The sequence below is a fragment of the Scomber scombrus genome, chromosome 4, assembly GCF_963691925.1.
Source record: "Scomber scombrus chromosome 4, fScoSco1.1, whole genome shotgun sequence".
In the NCBI taxonomy this organism is placed as follows: domain Eukaryota; kingdom Metazoa; phylum Chordata; class Actinopteri; order Scombriformes; family Scombridae; genus Scomber; species Scomber scombrus.
Window position 1 is genome coordinate 17994139 of NC_084973.1, and position 10522 is coordinate 18004660.

At 37.4% G+C, this 10522-nt stretch overlaps 1 protein-coding gene across 2 annotated transcripts; it reads left to right on the forward strand.

The window, feature by feature from the left end:
- The first annotated feature begins 354 nt into the window (after positions 1-354).
- Positions 355-9524, forward strand: golm1 (golgi membrane protein 1). Of its 2 annotated transcripts, none has more exons than XM_062418221.1 (11): positions 355-517; positions 2324-2465; positions 3799-3978; positions 4148-4202; positions 4378-4480; positions 4655-4778; positions 5119-5266; positions 5375-5602; positions 5986-6144; positions 6466-6564; positions 6814-9524. In XM_062418221.1, the coding sequence occupies exons 2-10, from the start codon at positions 2337-2339 to the stop codon at positions 6561-6563; spliced, it is 1224 nt and encodes a 407-aa protein (XP_062274205.1). In that variant the 5' UTR covers positions 355-517; positions 2324-2336; the 3' UTR covers position 6564; positions 6814-9524. The 2 variants fall into 2 exon arrangements, with proteins under 2 accessions (XP_062274205.1, XP_062274206.1); XM_062418222.1 differs by having other exon boundaries at positions 5375-5506.
- The last annotated feature ends 998 nt before the right edge of the window (positions 9525-10522 follow it).

Below are 10522 nucleotides of genomic sequence, written 5' to 3' on the forward strand. Positions count from 1 at the left end.
ACTTCTATATGTAATAAATTGTATCATTTATTAATCATACATATTTGTGTATTTGGTCGTTTGATTTTGTCCGTGCTGCCTTCGAAACACTTCGTAAACTATACATTTGTAATCTGTAATATGTAGTTGACGAGTCGAACAATCAAATGTTTTTAGTTACACGTAATAACATCAGCTCTGTAACACAAATAATGTATTATTTGCCTTTTAAATTGGGCTCCTAGATATTCTGTATATCTAGAACAGTTATTTTACCAGTGACATGATGCACTCTAGCCCAAAGCGTGTTTTTCCCACAGCACCCAGAGGCATCACGTTGACTTGCAGCCAGAAACAAACACAGAGGGGCTCGGCTGTTTGTATGGCGATAATGGATCACAGCTAGCTGACAAGCGGTAATGCGCTTTGCTTATTGCCGGAGAAACGCCGCCAGATTTTTAAATACCACCGGGTAACATCGAATCAAAACACCGTGATATTTCGCTCCTGTTTTGTGTGAGTCTGGGGTCTATAAGGGGTAAGTGAAGTTTATATGCAGTAAAAGGTTACAGGCTACGTAGCTAACGGTGGTGGTTAGCGTTAGCTTGCAAAGCAGAGAGGAAACGCTAGATGCGTGTAGCGACTCGTATATTAATTACTCAGTTTGCCACATTTACACATTTATTTGACGGCTTGTCAAATTATCGATAGATTACACAGTCTATCTTCTAGCCGTACAGACTTATTAGGTTTGTGTGATCACAGTTAACAGTAAATGTATTGTTGGTGGTGCAGCTGCTCGACTCGTCCCTGGCCAGAATAACTTGTCTTTTTTTGTGAGACCTTTTATTTTGACTAGCTGTGTCATTTTAACAGGAAACGTTTCCGTCTGAAATAAGATGCTTGACTGATTACTATTATTCTGAGGCATAACGTTATTCCAGGCCTGGGCTGTGATTTGGTTAGTACTAGCAGACAATGAACAGACTATCAGACTGACTCCCTCCGGCCAGCCTGTGTACCATAGACTGTATAACTCACTTAGGTTAGTTCCAATAGTGGAAGAAGTGCTGAGATCATTTATTTAAATAAAAGTGCCAATACAGCAATGTGAAAATAATCCATCACCATTAAAATTCCTGCATAAGTATTCGCAGCAAATGCTTGTTAAAGCAGTGGTTTGGTCCCTGTGACTGATAATTATTATATTTCATTATTAGATTACTGAAGCATCAGTGTGTCTGCAGCATGTTACTGTTGTAGCTGCTGGGAGTGGAGCTGGTCTGAATTACTTTATTCATATAGTTAATGTCATGTAATTTAGTCCCTAACCCTCCAAAGAGTCAGCTGATAAATTCAATACACAAATCTGTTTTCAGTTTTTGGACTATTTTTCTGATCTTTGAATTTTAGTAAATATTGGATCATTTGATCATTTATTGAAATGAAACCAGGTGAGACTTAAGAAAGAACAAGTCACTGTTTAATGGAGCTGGAAATGTGATACTGACTACACACTGCTTTTTGTAAGACGTCACAAGCCAAAAAGGTTGTAAACCACTGGTTTCATCTTTAATAATGTATTGTATTTTAAAAGCTTGTTATATCATCCATTGTGTCAAATCTTCATCTGAAAAGTAACAAAAACTTTTGAATAAATGTAGTCGAGTAGAAAATACCATTTCTCCCTCTGAAGTACAAGTACCTCTAAATTGTACATAAAGACAATACTTGAGTTAATGTACTTAGTTTCCATCTGTGATTAGCCCATTACAACACTTTCTCCTCACTCAGATAAACACACCTGATTCTCAGTATTAGTTATTAGTAGTGTTTGATCTGTAAACACAGTTATTTATTCTGCCATGAAGTCTGTTTATATTTTAGTCCATGAGAAAACTGCATGAGATTGTTGACAGAACTAGATTACAGTCTGCCAATCTAAATAGTTCTTTGCACCGGCTTCATGCCTCGATGGTTTATGTTTAAAATGACCCAAGCATGGAAAAAGAAGGGTTGGTTTGGTCTTATTGGTTACATGGGCTGTATGCCACCACTAGACAATATGACGCTATCTCGCTGCAGTGAAAGCAGTGCAGGCTTGGGATCTTATGAGTGCGAAGCTGTTGTTATTCAGTACCTATGTGTGCTTTGTCAGCATCCTGCAGATATCAGGACTCAGCACTTTTAGGGACAAACTGAGACCTTTTGCTACTTCATAGAGTATTTGGCCGTATTTCAAATAGTAAATGTACAAATATACCAAAGCCTGTTTCAAAACATGTAGAGTTATTGGAAAGTGTGCTGACCCTGGCTCTGGTTTGTGTGGTTTGTGTGTCTCCAGTCTGTAGACAGCTATGGGTGGGCTGGGAAACGGACGTCGTGGCGGGAGATCACCCCCTCTAATGATTGGTGCCCTGATTGCCTGTATCCTGGTTCTTGGATTTAACTACTGGGTGTCCAGCTCCCGCAATCTGGAGCTACAGGTACGTTCATCTGTGTGTGTTTTTGTGGGGGGGGTTTTAACTTCTGTGAACAGTGTCACTTTATACATCACCTTTTTTAAAACGTTACACCTAAACTGATAAAACTGCACGAAAACTTCAAATGATTAAGTTGTGGTTATTATCAGAAGGTACAGTGCATCTTTCCCTCAGTTTTTTAAAGGCCCCGTTATGTTCTGGACTAAACCTTAAATTAATCTAGAACTGCAATGATTAGTCAATTCTTCAATTAGTTAACTATTAAATAAATCACTGGCTATTTTGATGATTCTCTTATTTGACCTTTATTTATACAGGTAATCTCATTGAGACACAGGGTCAAATAACACAAAAATACAAAACGTTAGTTAATGTGCAAAATGTCAGGCAATGAACAGATTAAAATACTAAGAACAAGAGCAATTTGCCGAAGATGCTTTCTCCTGTCTAAAGAGAAGATTATAGTCCCAAAGGGAAATTAATTATTTTGAGTCTTTTTGGGGTTTTTTTTAGAAAACTGTTCAAATTCTCTGATTTTAGCTTCTCAACTCTGAATATTTTCAGGTTTCTTTAGTCTTCCATGACATTAAGCTGAATATCTCTGGGCTTTGGACTGTTGGTCGGGATAAATGAGACATCACATTGAGCTTTGGAAAACACTGATCGACATATTTCACCAGTTTCTGACATTTTGTAGAAAAAACAGCAAATTGATTAACAGAGAAAATAATCAACAGATTAAGCGATAATGATAATAATCATTAGTTGCGGCCTTACATTAATCAGAAGCTAAAAGTAGTGAGAAGTGTTCAGTGTTAACAATCATTAGCATTCAGTTCAGTCAGCCTGTAGCTACCAGTATGTGCTTAAACTGTAGACGTCTACAGGTCTTTTCAGGGTTGTGGTTGTGTAATTGTCTTTTTGTATGCAATGCAGTTTCCTCTTATCTCTTTTAGATTTCTCAATAGCGGTTTTATTCTGAACACATCGTTTATAGCAAGTCACTGTAAAGAACTAACTTCTTTCAGGAGCTTGCATAACTGTATGGTTAAAAAAGGGGAGTGCCAATCAAACATTTCTGTCCCTCTTGCTGATAGTTTTTACTGTCTTTGGTATATCTCACACAAAGAACAAACTCCCAAAACACAGTCTGTGTGTTTTATATTGCATAACATATATATATTTTTATGTTCACTCCACAGTCAGATTGTTGTTATCCTCATCTGTGTCCCTCTTCTGTCTAAATATGACTTAAGCACACATTAATGACCAATGACCTGCTAAAAAAAGCAAAATACCATCAACTAACCTCAGCCCCTGTATGTTTCTGATACAGACTAAGCTTTATGAGTTGGAGGGCCAGGTGAGGCGCGGAGCAGCGGAGCGTGGAGTGGCAGAAATGAAGAAGACTGAGTTCCAGGAGGAAATCCAGAGACAGAAGGAGCAGATTAGTCACATAGAAAGCCTCTACAAGAGACAGCTGGAAGGAGCCCAGAACACCTGCAGCCAAGAGAAGGTGCGCTCAAACACGTCTGGACATCGAAATTATAGGACAAGTTGCACAATAAACTGTCATCAGAAATTTGGGGGCAATGAAATGACAATGACTTGAGTTTTTTTGTTAACTGATACAAACTAAGCAAACATGAGTGTTGATACAGAAGTTGCGGGGTTTTTGTTTGCAGGGCGTACTGCAGCAGAACATTTCGTCCAGTACTAAAACCATCCAGGAACTCAAAGGTAATTGATAATATTTCAGCTTTATTTCTTAAATATTGCATTGCAGTTTAACAGCTAACAAAGCTCCGTACAATAACAACATACGTGCAGATGCACAGAATAAAATATGTGAATTTTATCATTTTGTGGCACTGGAAAAAAAAATCCATAAAATGAATGTCTTGTGTGTTTGTAGGCAAGTTGAATCAGCTAAGTGATGACCTTGGGAAACTTCAGAAAGAGCTGCAGAGTTGCCAAGGCAGCATCAACACCCTCAACAACAAACTCACTTACGACATGTAAGAAAAGGAATCCTTATACAATTACATTTATATACACTTCATATATATATATATATATATATATATATATATATATATATATCATGTATATAAACTGCTGTTGCCATTATGAATGACCTCAGCGTGACGGTTTTAGTAAACGTGTCTGTGTGTGTCTGTACACACATGTAGGACACATTGTCACTCCCAGGTACTGTCTCAGAAGGAGCTGTGTGACGAGAGAGTGGCAGCTGCTAAACTTGAAGTTCAGAAGAAAATGGAGAAGCTCATTCTTCCCTCGGCTGTCTCTACACAGGTGATTTGACGTTCCTGTTTCACAGTGGACTATATGAAGGACCAGGGTCGATCAGTTTATTTGAAAAAGTATCAGTATTGGCTATAGAAGACCATTTCTGATCCTTTGGTCATTTTAACTTAAGCTGTTGCATGCACCTGTTTGTAAGCAAAATCGTAATGGAAAGGAAAAGCTTACTTTTCCTGCAGGGCCAGGCTTATTGTATTTCTCGTGCATATTTATACATAATACATGTTTTAATAGCTTTGACTGCCTGTGAATATTTCTACAGTTATAATCCACTCAGCTATTCTTTTAATGATGTTAAGAAATGTGGTCTATGATGTTCGCTCCTCATCAGGAAAACGCAGTAAAAGAGGAGGGACCAGTAATGCCTGGACCTGGCACAGTGAAGACAGCAACTGTTGAAAGCCGCACAACAAGCCTCTCTCAGCCCAAAGGAAATGAACCATCTGAACTACTGACCAATGAAATCATAGTGGACAAAGGTAAAATGTTGGCTCAGGAAAACAAATATGCACCCTCATGTTTTTTTTCTTTTAAGTACTTTAAGTTTCTTTTTAAGTAAGCTTGCTGTCTGCTTTGTTGTTTCACAGGTCTGAATACCCCGATGGACCTGGTTCCTGCAAAAGGTCCCCTGCAAAGAGAGTCCCAGTCTGTTCCCTCTACCACTGCAATCAAACAGGAAGTCCTGCTACCACCAGAGGGTGCTGATAAAACAGATATGGGTGAGACAGAAACCAGTAAACTTTTGACGAAGAATCTGACTGAGGATAAAGACACAGAGGTGATGGATGCTCATGAGGAGGCCACTCAGACAGAAGGTGGGGAACCATCACTTTGTTCACTGAAAGCAGTGGCGGTCAGTTTTTCTTATCCTGACATTCTCAGCGAAGAGTAAAATACAACTAATGATTATTTGCATTATCAGTTAATCTGATTACTTTCTCAATTAATCAATTAGTTGTCAATAAAATGTCAGAAAATGATGAATTGACATCTATGACATCTTCAAATGTCTGATTTTGTCACTGAAGACTAAAGAAACCAAATAATTTATGTATTTTGAATAATTAATCAATAATCAAAACAGTTGGCAATTAATTTTATAGTTGTCAACTAATCAATTAATCATTGGAGCTTTAGTGAAGAGGTTTTGTTATTTTTATGAAATCAAACAATAATTTGGTCCTGTCTCCACAAGCAGACCCAGGCATGGAAGGCATGCTGATTGGCCAGGGGAAGGCAGAAGAGACTACTACTGGTCAGAAACTGGAGGAGCCAGAAGATTATGACGCAGATGAGCAAGTAGTGGGTGGAGTTGATTCGGACAAACAGCAAAAGAATAAACAGGCCGAAAATATAGGTATGTGTGTATAAAATAAAAGTTTGCGTGTGTGCGTGCGTGTGTGTGCGTGTGTGTGTGTGCGTGCGGTCTGCCATAGGCTACTACTGAGGCACATTTCATGATTAAGACAAGTTAATTGGGGACAGTTTGTCCAATACGGAACAAAAGCTGTGTGTTCTTGGGTCAGTGGTTGAAGTTGGGGTAAGGGTTAAATGTAAGCAAGTAGTGATGATGGTTAGAAAATTAATGTTAGTCCATGTAATGTCCCCACAAGTGTGTGTGTGTGTGTGTGTGTGTGTGTGTCAAACTTGTGATTAACCACTTCATACTGTTTGATAGATAAGGACATGGAAGAGGAGCTGGCTGACTACAACGGGGATGATGAGAACGAAGGCGAGTTTGAAGCAGACAAACAAGCCGAGCTTGCTCAAATTTAAGGTATACACTGAAACACACTGATGTCTTCCTCACTGATAATAATATATAGTGTTGACTCAACATATCACACACAGTAATCACTAAAAATCCCTTTATTTATACTTTCAGTAAAAGGTATAGATATCAGAAAAGGACTCTTTATCAGCAGCACTATTATGAGATGACTCAGTGTAGGATTGGTGGCAAAAGCTTGTTTGGAACAAATTCATTTTCTTGTCTTGTTCACACGATATTGAACTTTTCTTGCAGTGCTGAAGTTGAAGAAGGATCCTGCATTGCACATTAGGAAGTAGGACCTGTTTTACACTTCAACACAACAACGTACAAGTTTAAAACAGCCCTCCAAGCTCATTGAGCACTGTATTCTCTGTCAAACTGTATTCTCTGTATGGAAGAGCTGGGGTTTATTTCAGTTGTTCCCTGGGATATCTTTCAGTTTTCATGCATTTGATTTTATTACATGAAATCAGATATTTTGCAAGTAGGGATGTTTTCTGTGCTGGAGAAAGAATATTTACAATTCCATATCAAATTTACACTATTCTGTGAGAACCACAAAACTCGAAATGAACAAATATCTGCCAAGCATGTACACACATTTTTTCCCATTATTCTAATCACAGTGCTCAAATTAATTTGATATGATTAATAGGTGATAATGAAAATGCTTGCTACTTCTACGTGCTTTAATTTCACCTTCTTAAATGTTTGTACTCTTTGGGAATGCCAAACACGACTTAAGACATCTGTTAACCTGTTGGATTGAAAATGTAATATCTCAACATGACTGGAAATCTGTAGTTTTTATGTTATTTGTTGTGTTGTAGTTGTTCACTCCACAATGACTGTAATTTAAATGTAATCTAAGGGACCCTTAAAGGGGTATGAAAGTGAGACATCTGAGTGTTCATGAGGGCTCTGCAGCTCATGTCTCTTCTCTCTCTGACGTTCAACAGCATCTTAAACACAGCCTTAAGTTATTCCTGGACAGAGTCTCATAGAAAGGATGCTGATTGTGGATCTGTGGCCAGAACCCTCTAGTCTATAAAAAGTGTTTTGCATAACGCAACAAATGAAGGAAATATGCCTAAATGCTCGTTAGACTCCAGAGTCCAGTTGTGCAATTTTATTGCTGAACCCACTTAAATGGAAAATGACAACTTCTTTTTATTCCCGTGCTGCCAAAAAACAAAAAAGCTGTAATAAGTAAGGCAGCCTGTGAGAATTGCTGTGACATTATGAAAGACATTTCCTTGAAGCAGTTACAATCCAGTAGATGTGAAATATTCAGTAGCTGTGCAAAACTCTTAAACTCTCCATTCAAATTAAAACCGCACTAGACTGTAAACTGTGTGGCTGAGCTCAAATGTAAACTAACATTAGGCATCAGACAAAATAATCAAAGTTTAATTTTGTGGTAGGATATTTTGTTGCCTTGTATTTTTATACTGTCTGTACAGGACAGATGATTTATATTATTTTCCAGGTACACTGCTTTATTTAGAAGTCGTAAGTTTGACTTAATAATCCCCCACTTACTCACTACGTTGTAATGTCCATGATTTCCATAACGCTTTGGCTTCATATCAGCAGTCCAAGATTACAGTTAGGTTGTGGAGTTATCTATGTGGAGTGCTGTTATGACTAACTGCAAGAATTAAATACAGCACGTTAAAAACCCAAGGGGTATATTTGCATGTTATATGCAGTTCAGCTATTGGCTGTCACATAGATAGTGTGCAGGAGAACACTAAAATGTGATTATCTCCTGTTCATTGCATTTCCCACTTCCCCATTTCAACCCCAAAGCTGAAAGTCAGTTTCAGCTTTATATCCATCATAAAATCCCACATGACCTGTTTTATATTTTAGTCTGTCTCCTGAGGTTTCTCAACAAATGCTGCATTTTAGCAGAAGGTGTCTAAAATTTAAAAAAAATAAAATGCTGAAGACATGTAGAAATGTTCTTTTCATGTAAATATGCAGCCATAAAACATCTTGAGTTTGGAAATACAATATAATAATAACAGTAACCTCAGTGATGCTGCAGAACATATAATTCAATTATGTATTTTCTTTAAATTTACAGAATCAATAGGAACATTATAGGCATCACACTGTACAGGTGTCATCAAAACGTGATCATGCTTTTTTTGAAAACATTGTTTACAACTTGAATTTTCCATCGAAATGTTAAACAAGATGCTTTACTGTAGTAATTATTTTATATTATTTTCCTTGTAAGACCAACATATTGTTTTATGTCTCAGAGAGTCTGAGAACTTGACTGGGAGTTTAAAATCAGCTTTGTGGGTTTACAAAATGCTTTGGCTTTGTTAAAATGGAGTTTGTGAGTTATTGGGAACATCACTTTTCATTGGAGCAACACAAAAATAGCGATTTATGATTTAAAATGTTTTCCAGAGATATCAAGCAAAATTTCAGTGATCATTTTCCATCCTAGGCAGCTGAAATCTTAACTTATTTTTTTGAGCCTGATCATCATGTTACATTAGCAGACAGTTACAGAACGGGTAAACCCTTTGAGATAGGCAAGATTATCTTATTCTTGATGTGCCCCGACAGCTCAGAGAGTCAGTGTGTTCAAACAGTGATGAACACGGCACTCTTTGTCTGCCTTTTTTGTTCATTATTGGTAGATCGTGCAGGAGGTATCCTGAGATGTTTGAGGTCATTTTGTTTTCAGAGTTGCTGTGAGTTATTGTGGGTTGATTTGACACCATAAAGCAGCCTCTGCTCTGTTTTGTCAGAAAAGCTTTTGTCTGTCTAATTGTGTAAAAAGTCCCATTTTCTGAAGTCTGTGTACCTGGAGAGAAAAAATGTTTTATGATTTTATAAATAGGATGAACATTTTTGTTGTTGATTTTTATTTTATTTCATTCTGAACTGCTGAACAAATTTGTGAAAGATTTAAATAATTATAGGCTTTATTGGTGATAGAAATAAAGATTGTTTTTATTACCACTATTGAGATGTGTTTCTTAAGGGCTTTATTGTTTGGTTTGTGATCTGTTATAACTGATGTAAATACAGAGTACAGTCTAGACCTGCTCTATGTTAAAAGTAGCCTAGGATAACTTCTGTTATGTTTTGGCGCTATATAAATAAAATGAAATTGAATTATTGCATAATATAAATAAAACAAAACAGGTAGATTACAAGCACAGTCATACTAATGAAACACCCCTCCCAATAAACAGTGCACACAATATGGAAGTAATTGCAGTGTAAAACAAATACACTGGCCATCATGTTTTAAATGTAAATTGACTGCATTTATATTGCACCTTTCAAGTCTTCTGACCACTCAAAGTGCTTTTACACTTCAAGTGACATTCACACACATTCATACATGATGGGAGTGGCTGTCATGCAGGGTGCCCACCTGCTCATCAGGAGGATCTAATTATGCATACACTCACCATTGGCACAGCCATCGGGAGCAATTCGAGTTTCAGTATCTTGCCCAAGGACACTGTGACATGTGGACTGGAGGAGCCGGGAATCAAACCGCCAATATTACAATCAGTGGAAGACCCGCTCTACCTCCTGAGCCACAGCGAAAGATGTAGTTCAACCTAAGAACTAAGATGTGCAATTGAATAGAAAGTGACATCTGCTTTCAAAGCATTTGTGTAGATATTCATCTCCACACAGGACCTTTGACGTTCATTAAAGTATCAGAATATTCATAATGTGACAGAACTCTGAAGAGAGCAAATGACTAGTATAAAAAAAAAGGTTTTTGATATTCACTATTTAACCTCTTATCACAGTACATTTACTGTTTCAATGCCTTGCATTAATGGCAAGTTACATAAAGATGTTCAAACACAAAGTTAAGTGAAAAAGGAGAATTTAATTACACATGTATTGCAATCACAGTTAACGTACAGTATGTAGTTGTGATTCCAAGTAGACTGTCACTAACATGTTT

What these genes read in the sequence shown, in the direction of transcription:
- golm1 (XM_062418221.1), top strand. Translation starts at nt 2,337, where the DNA reads ATGGGTGGGCTGGGAAACGGACGTCGTGGCGGGAGATCACCCCCTCTA. An exon ending in AACAAACTCACTTACGACAT is followed by an intron (nt 4,481 to 4,654) that starts GTAAGAAAAGGA and finishes ACACACATGTAG; the next exon opens with GACACATTGTCACTCCCAGG. An exon ending in GGAGGCCACTCAGACAGAAG is followed by an intron (nt 5,603 to 5,985) that starts GTGGGGAACCAT and finishes CTCCACAAGCAG; the next exon opens with ACCCAGGCATGGAAGGCATG.